Source organism: Chroicocephalus ridibundus, chromosome 14 (assembly GCF_963924245.1).
Source record: "Chroicocephalus ridibundus chromosome 14, bChrRid1.1, whole genome shotgun sequence".
Classification (NCBI taxonomy): Eukaryota; Metazoa; Chordata; class Aves; order Charadriiformes; family Laridae; genus Chroicocephalus; species Chroicocephalus ridibundus.
The window spans coordinates 3,724,068-3,743,207 of record NC_086297.1 but is presented as its reverse complement, the minus strand read 5'-3'; the positions used below and the strand labels follow the sequence as shown (position 1 = coordinate 3,743,207).

The following is a 19,140-nucleotide window of genomic DNA, read 5'->3' as shown; positions in this document are numbered from 1 at the left end:
CCCGTCCCCCTCCCCACACCCAGCCCCTCACCCCAGATGGAGGGTGCTGCCCCGGGGGAGCCCCCACACCCTGGGAAAGGGTTGATCCTGCCTGGGCATCCCGGCTCTGCCACCGCTCTGAGACGTGGGGACCCCCAGGCTGGTGGTTGCAGGGGTTGCGGGGGCCACTTAGGCAGCTGGGAAGGGCGTGGGGGGGTCCCCGGGCAGTGCCAGTGGCACGAGAGGAGAAATGAGCTGCCAGGGCTGCTGATCCCCAGGTGGGCAGGGTGACGCGGGGCGAGGAAGACACGGTGCTTCCGACACCGAGCGCAGGGTACGGCCCTCGGGCTGCTCCCGAATGCAGTGGGGCCATGGGGGCCGGCGGTGGCAGCCCCCCCCCCACCCCACCCCGGGAGCTGGCGGGGCCCTGCTGGGAGATGGAAAGGAAAAGAGACGGGCACTCGCTGAGCGGCACGATCGTTTTCATGGCAGACGACAGATTTACAGACACTGGAGCAGTGCGGGGAAGGACTGGGCCAAAACACGCTGCACCACCACAGAAATACGAGATCATTTATAGAAACAACGGGGGAGCGGAAAACCCCCTCCCCTGCCCAGCAGAAAACGGGGCTCCCCCGGGCAGGCACCCGCTGGGCACCCTGGCACAGCACCCTGTTTGTCCTGATCCTGAAAGGCAAGGCGGCACTGGGGCACAGCCCACAGCCGGCACGGCGCCGGGAGAGCGCTAAACTACCACGGCTATGAACGATCCACAAGACAGCACGGCCCCGGGGGGCTGCCCGCCGGCATGGCCGGGCTGGGGGGTGGGCGGCAGCGTTGGGCCGGGCCAGCCCAGAAGCCCCCGCTCTGCCACCGAGCGGCTCTTGGGGAGACGCCACCGGAGCCCCCCGACCCTCCGGTGCTGCTGACAACACGACCACGAAACACGCACACACACACACACACCCCCAACCCGGACCACCACCGCGGCCGCCCTGCCCTCGCCGCCAGCCCTCCTGCCTGGGCACGCTCCTCCTCCAGCAAGGGTCTCTCCCCGCCGCTGGCCCGGCAGGCTCCCACCCCGGCCGGCGGGGCTCGGGACCCCCAGGGCTCGCTGGCTGCCCCCCTGCTCACAGGAGAACAAGGCTGGGGTTGCGCAGCTGCTTGTAGATGTGCAGGAGCTTCTCCGCCGTCGCAGCTCCCTCCTCGCCGAGGGGCGGCCGGTCGCGCAGGGTCTGCGCCTCCTTCAGCAGCATCTGCACAAGGGAGATGGAGGTTGAGAGACACGCGTCGGCTTGGGGCGGGGGTTCCAACAGCATGCGCCCCATGGGGAGGGGACCGGGGCACGGCGGGTGCTCATCAGCCCTGGTGCAGGCTCGCAGCTCACCTCGTGGTTGGCCTGGATCTGGCGCAGGTACTGCATGCGGAGGTCGGGGGGCCCCGAGCCCTGCGCCGCCTGCTCCAGCACCAGCGCCTGCGGGGAGCGGAGAGCTCTGCTGGGGAGGGCGCCAACCACGGCACCGGGTGGGAGGCGGGTCTCCCGTGCCACCCTACTGTCCCCAGGCCTGGCACCGCAGCACCTCCGAAAAGGCTGCCAGCCCCCATGTGCTACAGGGGAACTGCTCCGTTTAGCTGCCGAACTGACTGGAGCCTGTTCCCAGGGCAGACGGCCAGTACCTCCCGGGGATCAATGGTCCAAACCCATGGCCAGGGCTCAGAAACCGCTCAGGGTCCACCACGGTCCCCCACGCTGGGCTGGTCTGCCACATGGTGGTGCCAGAAAAACCCTCCTGGAGTGACCAGCTGCATCCCCAGGCTTTGGCCCTGGGCTTTTGGCTTGTTTAGGGTCCTCCCTGTCCCTCAGGGCCACATCTGCTGGGGCCAGCGTCACAGCCCCGTGGCAGCGGTTGACCGTACCTGGATGCGCCGGATGACGGCATGGTGCATCCTGCACATATCAGCCAGGGACGGGCTCTCCATCAGGATCTCCACGGCCTGGATGGGGCCTGCCGGGCTGATGTCATTCATGGCCACCTGTGACAGCAAGCACATCCTCACTGCAACCATCGCTGGGCAGGGGAGGGGATGAGGGTGGCCCCAGACCCCTCCCCATGGGCACCGGGCTCCCAGAGGGCTCTCCTCCCCCATCCCTACTCCCTGCACCCCCCACCCCATTTGCTCTCCAGGCTGGCACAGGCAAACGCAGCCTGCACGGTGCCAGCCCAGCTAGGTGCATCAGACCCCTTGCCCGGCCCCTCCAAGGGTCATTTGCCCCCATCCCAGCTCTGGTGGCCATCAGGCCCCATGAGAGCCCTCACTGGCTCCTCCAACCCCAGACCGGAGCGGTGGCAGAGGTGGATACCACAGCCAGGAGAGCGGCTGCCGGTCTCACCCAGTGCCGTGGGGGTGAGCGGATGCCCGCTCCCTGACGAGACGCGGGCTGCCACCCCAGCGGATTTAATCCAGCAGGCTTAGCCCAAGCAGAATTAACGCTGTCACTAATCACATTGGCAATATTAGTGCTCTCAAGTGTGAATCAACCTGAGCCAGGTCATTGCCAGCACGCAGGCAGCTGGGCCCCTCGGCACGGGGTCAACCAGCCGCAGCGGGAGAGCTGGGCAGCAATTAATATTTTTCCTTTGCGCTGAGAGGGGGATTTTCGCATTAAAGGGGGACGATCTGCAGCACATCAGATTTACACCCCGAATCCAGCCACGTTTTCCCTTCGCTTTGCAGAGCCAGCAAAGCACGACCAGCCAAACCAGCAGGGAAAGCCCATTTCTTCCCGCAGCCGAGTCCGATGCCAGGTCGGGGCATGGTGAGCGTCCGAGGTTATTGCATCTCAGCGGGGCTGGGCAAGAGACGGCCAGGAGCAGGAGCCACAACCGCTCCACGAGAAAGGCCGCAGCAAAGAAGGCCGGCAAGGATGCGGCGGATCAGCAAAGGGATGCAGGGAGGGGAAAGGGCTTTGCCCTCACAAGGCTGCTCTGCCACGCAGGGACACAGCGGCAGCCCACTGCCCTGCCTGGCAGGGAAATGAGATCATCTGGGGGACACACACGTGCCCTGAGATGGAGGGAAGCGGCTACAGCCTTTGGGAAGTCCAGGGTTGGGAGAAGGGGGACCCGTGGCTCAGCACACAAGCCCCAGCCCCACAGCGTAGCAGCCAGCAGGCCCCACGCAGCACCCAGGCATCCGGACCCACGGACAACAGGCTGGGGCCAGCATGGTGAGGCCATACATCACCCAGCTCCCTGGAACGAGTGAGGGGCTGTGGGACGGAGCCGGCTCTGTGGGATGGGGGCACGGGGAGTTTCTCTGCAGGGCTAACCCATTCCTTGCCTCTCGGACAAGCAGCTGCACCTCGCCTCCGTCGGGTGCCGCGCCGCGCACCGACGCCACCTCCCCGCTGCTCAGCGCCTCGGCCCCGGCGTTCTCAGCCAGCAGCCAGCGCAGCGTGGCACAGCTCAGGGGGACATCTGGGGACAAAAGGAGAGAAAGCAGAGCCCGTTACGCCGCTGAGTGCCCTCCCTGCGGCTCAGCAGCCCCGCTAAGGCCAGAGCGACGCGGGAGGGAGCAGCGTGTGCCTGGTGCAGCCCCTGTGAGGCCAGGGCTGACACTGGCGCCGTTCCCCTCCCCACTGAGACAAGCTGAGCTCCGTCACGCAACTGCCATTGCATCCATGTGCCAGCACATGAGCAGACACGTGCTGGGGTCTGTGGAGGGTCACGCAGCCCTCCTCGCCCAAGGAAGGGGCTGCTGACCGTCCCAGCCGGCATGCACGGGCTGCATCAGTGCCACTCCGGCCTCTCCTGGGATGGCCACAGGTCGGGCTGCCAGCACCTCTCCCCGAGGAGATACCCCAGGAGCTCCCAGGATGCTCCTCTCCAGGGACCCACCTGAGTCAGAGATTTTCAGCGCATTTTTCAGCAGCTCCGAGGACACCCTGATGGACGCCGCCGAGGGTGGCATGTTTTCCTCTCCCGGGCCGTGTGGCAGCTCGCCGGCTTTCACCCCCTCGGGCTCAGTCTGCTCCTGGGACACTTTGAGGAAGGTCTCCACAGGGTCTGGGGGGGCTGGGGGAGCAGCTGACGGTGGGGAGGCATCTGGCCCCGGAGGGCTGCTCTCGAAACGGAGGCACTGGAGCATGTCAATGGTGCATTCGCTGAGGGGCAGGCAGATCCCCTCTCTGTCCGGGGAGAGGATGGGCGAGTCGTCTGGCAGAAGGTCGTCCAGGGCCTCAGAGGAGTCGGAGCCGCTGCCCAAAATATCCCGTAAACTGTAGTAGAGGGCACAGGAGATGGTCAGAGGCAGGTCCAGCTTGGTGTCTGCAGCGGAGCCGAGGGGCAGCGTCAGCTCCCTCTTGTTCCCGGGGAGGAGCTGGTCGATGGGGAAGGTGAAGGTGGTGGCTGAATCCACAGACGACTCCTCCTCTAAGGCACAGGGGCTGGCCAGGAGCTGAACGCAGAGGGTCCAGCCCTCCTCCAGGCTGTACTCGCTGCAGTTCTCCAGCAGACAGGAGATGGTGACGGTATCTTGAAGCAGGAGGCAGCTCCAGTTGGCAGTGACAGTGCAAGCAATGGGCTTCTGGCCTTCTTGGCTGGACAGCAAAGCCGCGCTCACGTTCATCACCTGGTTCAGGCTGGCCAGGGCTCGGTTCTTCTGGTCCACTGCCTTCTTCAGGAAGGAAACTCTGCAAGGACAAAGCGTCAGTGCTGAAATAGCAGGAGGGACGGTGGTCAGGACGCTGGGTCAGTGATGGGAGCACGGCAAAGGCCAGTGCCAAAGGCTGCTGCACGAAGGGCGCTGTGCTGCTATGGCAGAGGAGCTGAGCAGCCCCTGGCATGAGCCCGGTGCCCTGAGCCACCCCAGGAACGCTCCGGCTCCCTCTCCAAGGCAGCCAGGATCCACACTGCCTGCATGGCCGCTCTGCCCATGAGCCCCCATCAGCTGAGCCGACGCCAAGGAGCAGCTCTGGCCAGCCAGACCCCGGGAATCCCTCTGCAAAGGGAGAGGGGATTCAGCCATGTCCCCTCCCCAGGCGGAGATGGCCGTGGAGGCCGGAGGCACGCGCCTGCCCTGCCTGTTACCGCCGACCTGGCAAGGGTGGCGGGGCATCTGGGAGTGTCCGGCACCCTGCCTCTCCCACCTTCTGCTGCCGAGGCTGTAAACACCCGCCCGCCCGCAGCGCCAGAGCCGGCTGCACCCAGGGGAGGAGGGCAGCAGGCAGGGCTGCCCTTAAACACTATTTTATCCTATCGAGGTCGGGGGCGGGGGGGTGTGTGCTTCCCAGCCAGGCTCCTGCACTCTGGAAAGGTAAATGCTGGGGCAGTTACTGACACAGACCTCATGGCCGATGCACAAAACCCCAGCTTGGTGCCCGTAAACTGGGCAGCTCACAGAGTATGAGCACGCGGTGCCGAGCAGCCCTGCCTTTTACCTCTCTGAGGTGTTCCCTATCCCGGACAGCAGCTCCTTAATCCTCCGGCCGGCCTCGGCAGGCGTCAGCTCCACGTCAGTGTCCTCAGGGCTGCATAAGTCGCAGGTCATGAGGCGGCCTTTGGCAGATAAGGCCAGCAGCTCCGATTCACCTGCGGGCAGAGACGGGGGCATGTCAGGCAACACAGAGCGGTGGGAGGGGGCCGGGAAAGCAGCTGGGGCTTCCCTGATGGCTGGGAGGGGGGTGGCGTGGATGCAGGAGGATGGGGGAGCACGAGATGGCATTGCCTGCCCCAAGACAGCTGGAGGTATCACCTGTCTGCAGTGGGGTACGACGGAGACAGGACACGGACCGCGACAGCACGCCCACCTCACACGCAGCTCCCCAAGAAGGGGCTGCCCCACAGAAGGGAAATGTCCCCCCTCCTGCCTGTCCTGTCCCCGTGGCTCCTGCTCGCCAACAGCCCCACCGCCCCAGCCATGCTTCCCAGAGCTGGCCGCCCCCAAGCCAAGGCCAGCAGCAGCTGGGGGAGGCATCGGGGGGTGGGTACAGCACCCCGGGAGCCAGCACTGCCATGCAGGGTGCCCAGCAGTGAGATGCGTGCAGCTCTGCGGGCAGCGAGCGGGGCCGGGTGCGGGCAGGGCTGCCTGCCTTGCTCTCACCTGGGTGCCCCAGGGGCCTCTCCTCGCTCACCTGCCTGTTCTGGTCCCCTCTGCTCCTCGTGCTGCCCCACGCGAGGGGCTCAGCTACAGCTGTGGGTCGCTTTCCCCCCATCTAGGCCCTCTGGTCCCTTTCTCCGCTCCCGAGGGCGAGCACCGCACCTTGCCCTGCGCCCAGGCTGTGGTCAGGCACCGCACGCTGCCCTTGCTGGGGAACGGGGGTCAGCACCCAAGCTGCGGGGCTGCAGAGCGCAGAGCGTGCAGCCTCTAAGCAGCTGCGCAGGAGCCCCCGGTCCAGCCAGTGGCATTCCTGAACCCCTTTTTCAGTGAGCCTCATCCCAGCTCGCTGGGGGCTCCCCACAAGCTGCCCTCTGTGCAGGGAGCCCGAGGGGACAGGCAGGGCTGCCGCGAGCATCCTGTGAAAACCTGCGCAGACTGGCCACCTCCTGCGACGCCGAGCAGAGAGAAACTGCGAGTGGGCGGGGAAGAGCCGGAGCTGCCAGCACGCCTCGCGTTCAGCCCGAGTCGGCATGCTTGACAGAAACGACTTACAAAAACGAGGGGAGTCAACAAGAACGGATGAGGACGGAGCCCAATCTGGACCGTAAGGAGGGGTGGAGACGTACGGTCTGGAATAGGCAGCTATCCTGCCCTGCTCCACCCCAAGACCCAGCGCACGCCCCACTGCCGGCAGTACCTTCTGATGCCCGAGAAGACAAGGAAAGAGCCACAACGCTACAGATACTTAAACTGGCCGGAGACAGGACGGGAGGCAGGACGCCGGCGCAGCTCTCCGCGTCCTCGGGGTCAGAGGAATCGCCGACCCAGTCTAGGTCGACGGCAGAGATGTCCGAGTGTGTGCTGTAATACATCCGGCTGCCGCTGCCGCAGGCGGCGCAGAGAATGGGCCCACGCAAGTAGTACTCCCTGAGCTCCGGCACCGTCGCCTCCTCCCTCTGATCCGCCTTGACAGCCACCATCTTCCCATAGTGGCCCACAGCCACCACGCAGTCACAGCCAGCATCTCCGAAGAGCTGCTCGTCCTCAGCATCCTCTGCCGCCCTCCGCTCCGTTCTCAAGGCCCCAATGAAGACAATGGGTTCTTCCAAATGATGGAGGATCTTCACCGGGGGGTCTTGGTTCGAAACGTCGTGGCAGCCGTCGACAGCCGGCGAAGAGCTGAGGGCCTTCAGCGGCACGGAGCAGAGCTGTCCGTCCGGGAAGCCACAGAGGATCATAGGAGACTCCAGCATGGCAGCGTCAATGCCGAAGAGCAGGCTGAAGAGGGGCTCTTCCAGGACAAAGCCCCCTGAGCACCACAGCCCCTCCCCGGACCCCATGGTGCCTGGGGAGGATGCGCAGCACAGGACGGGCAGAAAGCGGGAGGGGGGACCGTCCCCCTCCTCATCTGCAGGCTGGGGGCCGGGGCAGAAGCCCACCTCGCTGACCTGCCGGTACGGGGGACTCTCTTGCTCAGGGCACGGAAGCTCGTAGAGTTTCATCCACCATTTGCCGTGAGCCTGGGACAAGGTGATGACGAAGTTGTTGAGCAGAGTGAACATGCACAGGCTGGCGTCTGGGAAGATGCAGGCGTCCGAGTCCACGGGGAAGACGCCGGAAGGGCAATTGCTTTCTTGGCCGTCACCATTCGTCTGCTCCATTAACCTTCAAGCAAACAGGGAAGAGCTCTCAGCCAAGTCATGGGGTGAAGCCAGCGCTTCCCTTGGCCGCCTCTTACCCTGGCCCTCGGAAACAAGCTCCCCGCAGCACAGCTTTTAGCATCTGCTGCAAGAGCAGCGATCCAGAGCTTCAAACCGCGTAATGCTTCCCGTGCCTGCGGGAGGACAGGCAGGGAGAGGGCAGCGGCGGACACCCAACGCATCACCCTAGCCCTAAAAAGCGTCCCCAGGACTCCAGGGCTAATGGCATGGGGCTGGCTCACATCCCCATGGGGTGACAGCTCGCTCACCTGCTCTGCTGGTCCAGGGAAACGCAGTAAATGCCGCTGTGGGCACAGAGGATGTAGAGCTGCCGGGGCTGGGGCAGCAGCTCCACATGCCACACCTGGTCGGGGCATCGGTACACAGCCTGGGTGGAAAATCAGAAAGAAATGTCACCTTCCTACGGCACCCGGGCAGGTGGCGGGGTCAAGGCTGCTCGTCACGGGTCTGGGCACCAAGGGAGCCGCGGTGCCCACGCTGCCAGGCCGGGCAGAGCCCTGCTCACCCACGCGGGGTAAAGAAAGAAACTGTTCGCTCGGCAACGCTCCCTCCCGGGCAACCCCAACGCAACTGCAAATTAAAGCGGTTATTTCCTGCAAACGCAGATTACAAGCAATCTCAAGGAATAAATCTATCCCTGGGCAGCGGCGCAGCTCGCGGACCCAGCGGGACTTCCCTGGGCGAGGGGCAGCCGCCCTCGGTAAAGAGTGGCAGGGGGTCAGGAGAGGGGCTGCAGGTAACGAGGCAGTGGGTAACGAGGCAGCCCGTTGCTCCCGCTCCCCAAGGGGAAGGCAAATCGCGATCAGAAAGCCGGTACATGCTCTACTTTCCTAAGGAGCGCAGTGTAGGAGGCAAATCCTGATATTACAGCGATGGCTTTCTTAGAAATGATAATAAGAACAAATTAAAAAAAGAAGCCGTGTATAACTCAACACGACGACCGCTGTTAGTCACAGCAAAGACAATAGCGAAACCCTTTGTAGGTGAGAAATGAAAGAAACGTCACTTTGCTTGGGGAGGAAAAAAAGCCTTTTTAGTTTAATTAAATGTTTGTCTCGCAAGTTCAGGAGAGGGGCCAGACGGCAGCACACCCAGAAGGGGCCTCAGAGCCGGGTAAGGGGGTCTGGCGCTGCTTGTGAAGTTGGTTCGTGGATGGGGAACCCCGACGGAGTGACCCTAAGAAGGATTTTGGCCCCAGACTGGGTGACAGGGGACACAACTGGTGTCCCCGCCACCTTCACCCTGTCCCAGGACACCGGCCCCAGAGCACTCTCCCAGCGCGGGGGCCAGGGGACGAAGCCCCCCGCCCTGTCGGGCCCCTCACCTTCAGCACCTTCCCCTCCTGGTCGTAGACGTAGACGAACTCGCTGCCGTTGGAGAGGTAGATCTCGTTCTCGTGGCACAGCACCCGGGGCTTGCCCGCCACCAGCCCCCCCACCGGGCAGCAGAAGCCGGCCAGGTAGTCCACCCTGTGCCCCACATGTGCCATGGCGCCAGGAGGGAGGGAGCGGTGCCAGCCTGGGGGTGTGGGGTGTGGGTCAGCGCTAAGAGGGGGGCGGGGGGCATCCATGCTCCAGTGGGCACCCAGGGGAAGGGGATGGGGTCCCTCTGCCAGCACCCTGAGGTGCAGGCTGAGCCCGGCCCCCCCCCAGGGCCACTGACAGCCCCAGATGTGTGCTGACCCGGCCCCACGGCCCCCCACACCCTCCCTAGCTGGACCCCACAGCCCACCCCCCATCCCTGACCAAGCCCCACGGCACCCCCCCATCCCTGACCGAGCCCCACGGCCCCCCCCCCACCGCAGGCCCAGCCCCCCAGGCCCAGCCCCACAACCGGATCTCCCCTCCCAGCCCCCCATTCCCCCTCCCAGGCCCCCCGCTCTCAGCCCCACAGCCTCCAGACCCATCCCCCCAAAAAAACCCGCTTCCCCCAGCCCCTCCATCCCGCCCCACACCTCCTCCCCCCCTCCCCATCCCCTCCCGGTGGGGCTGCAGGTACCGGGCGGGGGGCGCGGGCGGCTCCGCTTTACGGCTGCGCGGCGGCCGCCGCAATGGGGCGGGGAGTTTGCGACAGGCCGTAAAGCCGCGATGGGCGGGCGGCACCCCCCGGGGTCGGTGCCGGCGGGGGGTTGGGGTGGGGGGGAAGCAGGCGGCTAAATCCCCGCCCACGGGGCCGCAGAGAGGAGCGAGACGATGCTGGCGACAGCGGCTTTATTAATGGCGAGCGGGGGCCGGTTGGGCCCCCCCGGGGGACAGAGGGCCGCCCCCCACCGTGTTCCCCCCGTTGCGGCGTGCGGGCCCGGCCGCTGGGACAGGCGCCTCCCCCAGGCCTGGCTGCGGCCCCTCAGGCTGCCGCCCGCCGTGGTGTGCCCCCCCCCGGGACGTCGGGCGTCCCCCGGGCGGGCTGGGGCAACCCCCGGCGGCGCGGGGGGGTCCCGGGGCCGCGGGCCCGGTTGAGTTGGTCGGCGAAGGCCTCCACCTCGGCGAAACGGGCCGAGAGCCGCCCCAGCTGCTCCTTCAGGGCGCTGAAGTCCCGGTACAGATGGTCCAGGGCCCCCGACAGCGAGCGGATCCTGCGCGGGGGGGGGGTGGGGGGGGGAGAGGGGTGAGGGTGCGGGACCCCCCCCGAGGGGCACGGCCGGCCCCCGCCGCCCCCTCACCTCCCGTAGTCGGGCAGCACGGTCTGGTGGTCGAAGAGCAGCAGGTTCCTCATCTGGGAGGTGATGGCGAACTTCCAGTTGTCCAGGACCAGCGTCAGGTTGGCGCAGCCCTTCGCCGGTCGCCTCTGGGCTGCGGGGAGCAGATGGGGGGGGGGGGTACGGGCTGGACCCCCACCCCAGCACCCCTCTGCCCCCACACCCGGGGGCTGCTGCCCACTGTCAGGCTCCGGCCCTGCCTGTGCCGAGCAGCGGCAGCCCCGTTGGAGGGGGGGGGTCCCGAGTGGCGGGGGGGAGAGGTTACCATCTGTGCCATCATCCCGCGCCGCCGACTGCCGCTTCAGCGCGGTGACGCAGCCCAGAGCCGCGAGGAACAGGACAGGGAGAAGCCGCGACATGGCGCTGCTGGGGGAGAGCGCGGTGAGAAGGGTCCTCTCCAGCTCCTGGACGGGGCTCCATGTCCCCAACACCCCAGGACAGGGACCCCAAGGCCAGGTGGCTGCAGGGCGTCGTGTCCCCGAGGGCCAGGCACATGGCACCTGGAGCCGTTTCTGCCTCCTACCTGCACTGGGGTCCCGGCCGGGTGGAGGAGGCAGCCGCTCGCCAGGCTCAGCTCCCCCGGCTCTGGCTCCGCGCGGCTCCTGCCTTCCCTTTTCAACGCACTGCTCTGGCGCAGGGCCCGGCTACACGCCGCTCTGATTGCAAACAGACCGCCCGGCCGCCGCAGAGCCACGGCCAGGGCAGCCGAGTGCCCGGGGATGGGGCGCAGCGTCTCCCCCCTCCTCAGGTGTCCCACGTGGGCACGGCGCGGGTAACGGAGTGCAGGAGGCACGGCGCTGGCTCTCGTTTCAGGTGCTTTTATTCAACGTTACTCGCAGACCCTGCGCCCGGGTCAGTCCAGTCCAGGCACCGCACACCGCTGCAACCCCAAACACCAACAAACCGAGGGGAAAAAGCAAACCGCAGCCCGCAAGCCCTGCGGCAGGGCTGGGCAACCGCTCCGCTAACACTGGCGGGACAAAGCCTTTGGCAGAGCCCAGGCAGGGGACGCTGTGGGGCACGGGGGTCCCTGCCACGCTGCCCACCCCGTGATGCACACAGAGGGTCCCTGCCACGCTGCCTGGCTGGAGACGGCGGGGACAACGCTGTCCTGGCACACGAGGGGACCTCACGCCGTCCCTCCTACAAGGGGGCCACGGGGCAGTGCTGGAAACTGTGCCCCACAGATTTAACTAAGGCCCGAACCCGCAGTGCCAGGGCAGGGCGTCTCTGGGACAGGGCAGGGGGTCAGAGGCCCTGCAAGACAAGGGCTGAGCCCCCAGGGCACCGCAAGCATGGGCCTGCCCCCTCCCTGGGAGCCTGGTGCAGGGCAGCTCCCCCGGCGGGGTCTAACACGGGGAGAGAGCAGCAAGAGCACAGCCCGACCCCCTCCTCCGGCCCTGCACCGGGGAAGGATGCGCACAGAAGGGATGGGGGCACAGGGTGTGTGCCAAACCGCTCTCTGCGGGGTGACACGGCACACGGAGGGGGGACACACCGCTCCTGCAGCCCCCCGCGGAGCGCCCGGCCAGCAGCCCAGCGTGCACGGCCGGGTGCCGAAGTGTCTCTGCCGCAGGAGCGGGTGCGAGCGCGGCTCGGCGCCGTGTGCGCTGCAGGAGCGGTGCCAAGCCCAGTGCTGGCACATGCCCACCCCTTGCCCGCTGCCAAGGGGGGGCCGGTCCTGCTCCAGGAGCGGTGCCAGCGTGCGGGGCCCAGCCTGGCAGAGCTGCCGTCTGGCCCAGCGCCGTTAACAGTCGTCTGCTCGCCCTGCCCGGGCCGTTTAGCGCAAAAGCTGTCGGCACCCGGGCACCCAAGGCTGGCGGCAGCGACCCACACGGGCAGGGAAAAGGGAGCAAAGCTGCAGGCAGGGAGATGCCAAAGCCTCCCCCTCACCTCCCCTATGCTGGGAGGCTGCTTGGGGCAGGCAAGCAGGCAAGGAGGGAGGGAGCCTGGCTGGCCACAGGCCCCACCGAGTCCCCAGTGCTCGCCCAGGACAGCAGCTGGGGGTGGCGGGGGAACAGCCCGACCCTGCTGGGCGAAGGCTGAGGTTAAGCGTTGGTTTCCCGGGCCGCGGGCCAGCGTCAAGATAAAGCCAGGGCACCCGGCTCCTGCTGCGACTACGGGGCTGGCCCTGAAAGGGCGCGAGGAGTAACCGGGGACGGCTGGAGCCACCCCCTGCTCGGCTCCACACCCCAGGGGGGCTGATGGGGGGAAGCAGAAGGGAGGATGGGGAAGGGACAAGCACCACTCCTGCTGCTCGAGAGTTTGCTCTGTATTGGAGTCTGCCGCCGCGCCGGTGTGGCTAGGTCCGGGGCAGGCTGCACATCTCGCAGTGGTCCGTGCCCGGCTGGTTCATGAAGGTGCAGTGCTGGCAGGCCCACATGGCCGCCGACACGGCGTGCGTCGAGCCGCCCATGGCACCGTACTCCTGTAGTCCTGAGATCTGGACACCGACTGTGCCTGCGAGAGAAAGAGCCCGGTCAGAGCAGGGGGAGAGCGCGGGGAACAGGCGGGTCCTAAACCCTGAGCGAGTTTCCCATCCCAACCCAGGCAGGAGGGGCCCTGCCAAGATGCTGCCCTCACCCCCGAGGCTGGGACCCTGCAGGTCCCACAGTGCAGCCCCCCAGCACAGCCCCACACCTTGGTCCCACTGCTGGGGACCAAGGAACAGCTTTCCTCCCACCCAAGCCTCTGGCAGCCTCTGCGGTGGCTTCAGAGCAGCGGCACAGCCGATGGCCGGCTTGGCCCAGCCCTGGGACAAGGGACCCCCTCCCTCCCAGAGGGACCCCCTTTCTTACTGCAGAGCTGCTCAATGGTGGCCCACTGCTCCGATTTCTTCCAGGTCTGTGCAAGCTCCTCATTCTTGGTCCTCACAGCTTCCAGCAACAAGCTGATGCTGTCCTGGAAGAGGACACAGAGAACTCAGCGCTGGACACTGCTCCGGCGCCCAGGCTGGAGCTGTGACTGTGGAAGTGCCTCCCTGCCCTCCTCCACCAGCCACCGCAAAGCAGAGCCGTGACTCTGAGCTGCCCCAGTGATGTTCATGGGCAGGGAGCAAGATGTGGTTTATCCCTTCTTGCTGGTTCCCCCCAGCATTCAGATATACCCCAACAACTCAAATGCTTCCCTTTCCTCTGCATGGAGGAGGTTATCAGCCAACTGCTGTGCTGCCCCGTGCGGGAGAGCGTGCCGGGGCTGCGGGCCGAGCCTAGCTCCCGGGGGTGCAATCCCACCGTGCCGGAGCCCAGCCCTGTCCCTGCAGGCAGCCCCCGTCCCGATCTCCAGCTGCCCAGCGTCAGCCCTGCCGTATTTTGAGACACGCAGTCCTCGGCACCCTCGAAGCCTCTGGCAAACACATGGCCCATTTCGCTGGCGTCCTGCTTACAGCGGGAAGGGTCCGGCGGCACAGATGTGAACCAGGGGCCTGGGCAGCCGCCAACCCCCGGTGCCTGGCCAAGAGAGGCAGAGCTGCGCAGCCAGGAAGTCGTTGGCCTCACCGAGATTTGGGGGCTGTGATCTCGTTATCGTTACGACAGGAATTTCTGATTCTGAGATATTTTTAAAAATGTTTCCAAGCTCTCAGAGCTGCAGCCAAGTTGGCTCTGCCCGGTCTGCGACCGGGCTAACAACCACCACCCCCTCACTGCTCCGAGCAGCACGTTGGGAGCTCTTGGGCTACTTGGAGGCTTTGGTTTCACTGTTTAAACCTTCTACCAACATCTCAGCCGGGAAGAAGCAGCGTTGGGCCAGCTGCACGGCCTGCCCGGCACAGCCACGTGCCCGGGGGTGGCAGGCTGGGTCCATCACCTCCACCGTGTTAAGTGACGCCCTGGGAGGAGCCCTGAGGACAGTGACGCTGACACGACCCTTTCCTCCTCACTACGTACCCGCAGAGGCATGACTTCGTTCGTGACCAGGAAGAGGAGCAGATGGAAATCGGAAATGATGTCTAGGAAAACGGAGGAAGTATTTTGGGACAAGTACGTAGCCAAGCTGTGGAAGTCCTACAGAGGGGAAAAAAAAAATAAAGAGAAGTCACTTCCCCTCACGGGGTAACTTAATTTTCCTATTCAGGTTCACCAACAGACAGTGTAACATTCCTGTCTCTTTGCGCATCGGCTGCAACGTGCAAACCCTCCCAAAATCAGATCCCAGGCTGGCTGCCCGAGTTGCAGCTAACAGCTTCCAGAGGAAAGGATCTGTGGGCCCACAGTAGCTCCCCTGTCCGAGCCCCTAAACATACAGAGCTGACCCCAGACCCGGGAGATGCTGAGCAGAGGCCAGTCAGCTCAGCTCAAAGCCCCATCCCTAAGGAAAAGGGGCAGATGAGGACAAAGCAGCCCCTTCTTCCCCAACTCCCGCTTTTTCTCTGCTCTTGAGCCCAGGGCATCCTCAGAAGCGAGGACCAAAGCTGTCACCAAACAGCCGACCTCTCCTGCTCTGCGACAGAGCCACAATGGGCAGCGACCCTTCTCTGGTGATGACTTCTGGAGGAAGTCTTTGACATTCTTGGCGCAGTCTCCTTAGGGAGACAAGCTGTTGCTGCTTTAAAGCAACTCGAGCTTTCCGTGCACTGGCAACACCCAGCACGAGCCTCGAGCCATCCGGCAGCTGCCTCTGCTCAGCGCTGTGGGCCTCTCGCAGTAAAAGGTCTCTGCATTTTTAAAATCAGTCCAGGAAGAGAAGTCAGAGCTCTCCGAGTTGATGCAATGACCCTTGTCCTGCTCCCGTCCATGGGGAGAAGGGGGTCCCGTGCTGTCACTGTGGGGCTGGAGCCCCCGACCTTGTTGGCGCTGTCTGGGAGGCACCAGCCCTGACACAGACGAGGAGCCCCGGTCCCCAGCACCGAGCAGGCGGGGAGCGGGGTGCCCAGTGGCTGATCGGCATGCAGACGCTGCTCCGCGCAGGAAGGGGTTTGGCAAGCGCTGGACTGAACCAGGAAGGGGTGATTTAAGGGCACAACTGCAGCCATCCCTTTGCAGATATTAGTAAGTGACAGGGGGACAGGCAACACATCTGTATGACACACAGCTTTGCTACAAATCGCTCCTTACCTGAGTTTCTCCCAGCACATCACGGTTCTCGATGGGGAATGGATTTTGAGAAATAGAAAAAGTGTAGACTGGATCCTTGGGGAAAGTTGTAGTAATCTAAAAATGCAAGAAACGATGATCAGAGCGGTGACAGCAGGAGGGGCAAGTGGGATACGGGAAGCGAGGCTCCCGATAGCCCGAGAGCAGCCACACGTTAGAGCTCCGCCAGGAAGACAGCAAGGCAATTACAGCGGGGATCTTCTAATGGCTTGTAACATTTAAAGCGGTATTCCAATCAGCACACCCCTTCGCTCCTGGCAAGCGTTTCTAACGAAGCCGGAGGAAGATATACTGAGCTCAGTCCTGATGAGCACGGCACGGTGCCATGGAGAGCATCCCTCTCTGGAAGGGGCACCGGGACGCAGCAGCTCCCAGCACAGCTCTGCCCTGTGCCACGGAGCTGCCGCTGGGGGGGGGTCATCCTGGGGGGGGTCACCTTAACACCAGGGGGTGACAGGGGAGAGCGCGGTCCCCGTGCCTGGCCATGGGGTAGCCAGGAGACCGCACTGCTGCATTCGGGGCTGGAACAGATGCCAAGAAAATACCTTTGCACCTCACTGAATAGAGTCACCCCATGCTCTGGGTGCGCTCCCCCTGCCTCCTCCCTGCACCCGGTGCCAAAGGGATGGGGAACGGGGCAACACAGCATCGCGCCCACGGTCCTGAGCTCACAAGCCGGTGTTTGGGCTAGCTTCTGACATTTAAACCAGCCCTGATTCTGGGGACTTGAAAGCTTTGGTGTCAGTTACTGACCGCTGGGCCCTGTTGGCGAGGCCCTTTGTAAGCAGAGATGCAGAAATACCTGCCAGGACAGCATTAACTGGAATAATGCCCTTTTTTTTTTTTTTTTGAGAGACAAAACGCAATGTTTCAGAAATGCCTTCCAGACTGTTCCTAAATGTATGTTCCATCAATCTGTTTTCCTCTTAATTACACCCCAGGTAGCCCAGAAACAGAGACATTTACTACTTGAGTAATAAATATGCTCCAGCGCTGCCGACTGGCACGGGGCGTCCGAGGGCCCCACACAATGGGCCCCGTTGTTCCAGACACGACATTCCTCTGTGCGTGTCACACGTCCCAGCGTCAGCCCGAGTGCTGCTCTGATAAGCGACAGACACAGTAAATGGGGAAGAAGGACGAGCCAGGGGAAGCCTCCCGGCTGCCAGCCTCCCTGCGCCCGCGGGACGCTGCCCGTGCCAGGGGCAGCTGCACCAGCCCAGTTGCTCCGGGATGGATTTAATCGTTATTGGCACCAACTCTAACTCCGGCAATATCATCTGTCATCCGAATTATTTGCTTTCCTGCCTTCCACACCGTAATAGTTTCCTTCCAAGCCAAAGGGCAGAGCCGTGCCCCGGTGCCTGGCAGCGCTTGTTCCCAGGCAGGCGGCAGCCCTGCTCCAGCCAAGCCATGCCGCAGCCCGAGCTCCCTCCCCCAGGAAAAGGCATTTCTGTACAACCAACCTGGGCTGCTGAGTCACTAAAAGGAGCTGGATTCTTAATTGCTGCTACGAGACAGACAACCGGAGCTCCCTAATTAGCTCCCCGTGAGGTAGTGCCCAGCACACGGATCCGTGGGGCTGGCTGCTTCCCCTGCTGCGTGGCCACGTGCCAGTTGGGAGCCGTGATAAGACACAGGCAGTGCTTTCCCAGTGCGTTCCCTGGCACCACACGGATCCCAAGGAGCACTGCAGCTACCCCAGAGCACCCCAACCTCTGCGCTAGAAATGCCTGGCAGCAGAGGGAAAAGGAGAAGGAAAGAAAATCTGCCCTTTGAATCACCTCCAGTGGGAATTTCAGAGATGAGTTAAGAACCTCACTCCGCCCTGACCACCTCCTGCGGACAAGTGCAAGGAATACTTACATCTATGATTAGGTACTCAACCGGGAGCGGGCGAGCCAGCTGTGTGATCTCGTTGCCAAACTTGTCTATGTCCTGAAAGAAGAAGAGTGTTGTTATTCCTCAGTGTGGAAGCAGTGTGAAGCCTAAGGGATCCTGCCCTGGAGACACCCACGCAAGGAGACGGGGATCCTCGGCTCTGGCAGATCGCTAAGGGCGTAGAAAAGAACCTGCTGGTACGTGGCTGGGTGCTGCCAAGCTGCCCGATTCCCTGCAGCTCCTCGGGGCTAGAGGAGCCTGACTCCATATGCCAGGGCCTCTGTTTCCTCGTGGTCACAAACCACCTTGGTCTTGTTTGCCTCAGTCATCACCACCGGAGCTGCCCGGCGTTATCTAAGCAGCGTAAATGCCATTTAAGGAGCAGTTCTGTCTTAAAAAGGGAGGGACAGTGCCACATCTGCTTCCTCAGCCAAGGCAAACCTGACTTTCTGCAAAACTGGCCACAAGTCTCTCATCTAGCTCTCGCTTGGGAATTGGAAATCCAGGCACTTTCTCATAGACAGACCTGAAGAGCCAGCATATCACAACGCGTAAACTTGTTTTGCTTTGCCAGACGAATTGAACATAAAGTTTAATTATGGAGAAAAACGGCCAGCATATGTTCATTAATCATAAAATGACAATTAGACGTGATTTATGTCAAACATACCGAGTTCAAACACAGCTTCAGAAATAAATTCATGAGAACTGACACTTTTCATTAAAGATTCTGTAAGAGGGGGTTGTATTTTCTACCTAAATCATCACTTAACATGTTATAAATCATTCATTGAGCCCCATATAAATCATACGCCCATAATTTCCAATCAGGGACCTTACATTAAAGTTTACGTTTACTGAGCTCTCAGAAGTCCCAGTGGCTGGAGGCAGACCCAGAGCTGCTGTGCGGAACTGTCACCCTGACACCTCGGTGGTTTGGGGGAGCTCGGGGAGCGGCCGTGACCCCCGCGGGGTGGTGGGCGGCATTCCCGGGGCCGAGCCAGAGGGCACCGTGCATCGGGATGAGCTGCCCGCGGCTGACACCCTCCTCTCCCGAGCCCTGTTTTCTCCCCGCGGTACGCCACTCCCCCGCTATCAGCATTTCTCGGCTACGCTAGTATTTACACAGCGCAAATATGCGGCGTGGCAGCCAGCAGCCCGCTCTCACGCTCCGCTCGCCCGGTACACCCAGACGGCCATGGCCCGAGCAGGCTGCGGCACGCTGCTCCCCTCCGGGCACAGCCCCCCTTCCCCGGCCCCCTCCCCAAGCATCCTCTGTCCCCAGCAACCCTTCCCTTTGTATAAAAAAAAAAAAAAAAAAAAAAAAAAAAAATCTACCTTCCAGTCTTTGAAGCTCTTTTTAAAAGCAATTCCGATAAGGATCTTTTCTCCTTGAACATGACAGGTTGTTGGCCCTGTGGTTATTTCAGCAACAAGCCTGGTGGCTCGTGGCCTCAGATCTCTCTGGCTCTGACAGGAGCAGGAGGAGACGCGGAGCCTTTTCAGGGAGATCACAGGACCTGAAAGCTAAACCTACTTCTAGATCTCGGTGATACCGCAAGAGTCAGGAATCAAATCCAATCAGACCGAATCAGCTTCCCAAACACAATCCTGCCCCTGCAAGAACGAACCTGCAACAACTCACACATAATTAGCCCATCTGGAATTCATT

At 63.3% G+C, this 19,140-nt stretch overlaps 2 protein-coding genes across 6 annotated transcripts in view; both read right to left on the bottom strand.

Moving 5' to 3' along the window:
- Positions 1 to 454: 454 nt before the first annotated feature.
- FAAP100 (FA core complex associated protein 100) lies at positions 455 to 10,589 on the bottom strand. Of its 5 annotated transcripts, none has more exons than XM_063351643.1 (10): positions 10,459 to 10,589; positions 9,124 to 9,317; positions 8,048 to 8,166; positions 6,776 to 7,743; positions 5,420 to 5,570; positions 3,879 to 4,672; positions 3,322 to 3,458; positions 1,897 to 2,013; positions 1,367 to 1,453; positions 455 to 1,235 (listed from the first exon to the last, which is right to left on the bottom strand). In XM_063351643.1, the coding sequence occupies exons 2-10, from the start codon at positions 9,286 to 9,288 to the stop codon at positions 1,110 to 1,112; spliced, it is 2,664 nt and encodes an 887-aa protein (XP_063207713.1). In that variant the 5' UTR covers positions 9,289 to 9,317; positions 10,459 to 10,589; the 3' UTR covers positions 455 to 1,109. The 5 variants fall into 5 exon arrangements, 4 of the variants coding, with proteins under 4 accessions (XP_063207713.1, XP_063207714.1, XP_063207711.1 ...); XM_063351644.1 differs by lacking the exon at positions 10,459 to 10,589 and adding an exon at positions 9,798 to 9,852; XM_063351641.1 differs by lacking the exon at positions 10,459 to 10,589 and having other exon boundaries at positions 9,124 to 9,616.
- A 707-nt stretch (positions 10,590 to 11,296) lies between these two features.
- The window catches only part of NPLOC4 (NPL4 homolog, ubiquitin recognition factor), a 30,385-nt gene continuing 22,541 nt past the window's right edge, over positions 11,297 to 19,140 (bottom strand). Inside the window, exons 13-17 of the mRNA XM_063351645.1 lie at positions 17,454 to 17,525; positions 15,549 to 15,644; positions 14,382 to 14,498; positions 13,293 to 13,395; positions 11,297 to 12,954 (exon numbers count right to left, since the gene is read on the bottom strand). Coding sequence (XP_063207715.1) covers positions 12,797 to 12,954; positions 13,293 to 13,395; positions 14,382 to 14,498; positions 15,549 to 15,644; positions 17,454 to 17,525 — 546 coding nt within the window. The 3' untranslated portion in view covers positions 11,297 to 12,796. The remainder of the gene's footprint in view (positions 12,955 to 13,292; positions 13,396 to 14,381; positions 14,499 to 15,548; positions 15,645 to 17,453; positions 17,526 to 19,140) is intronic.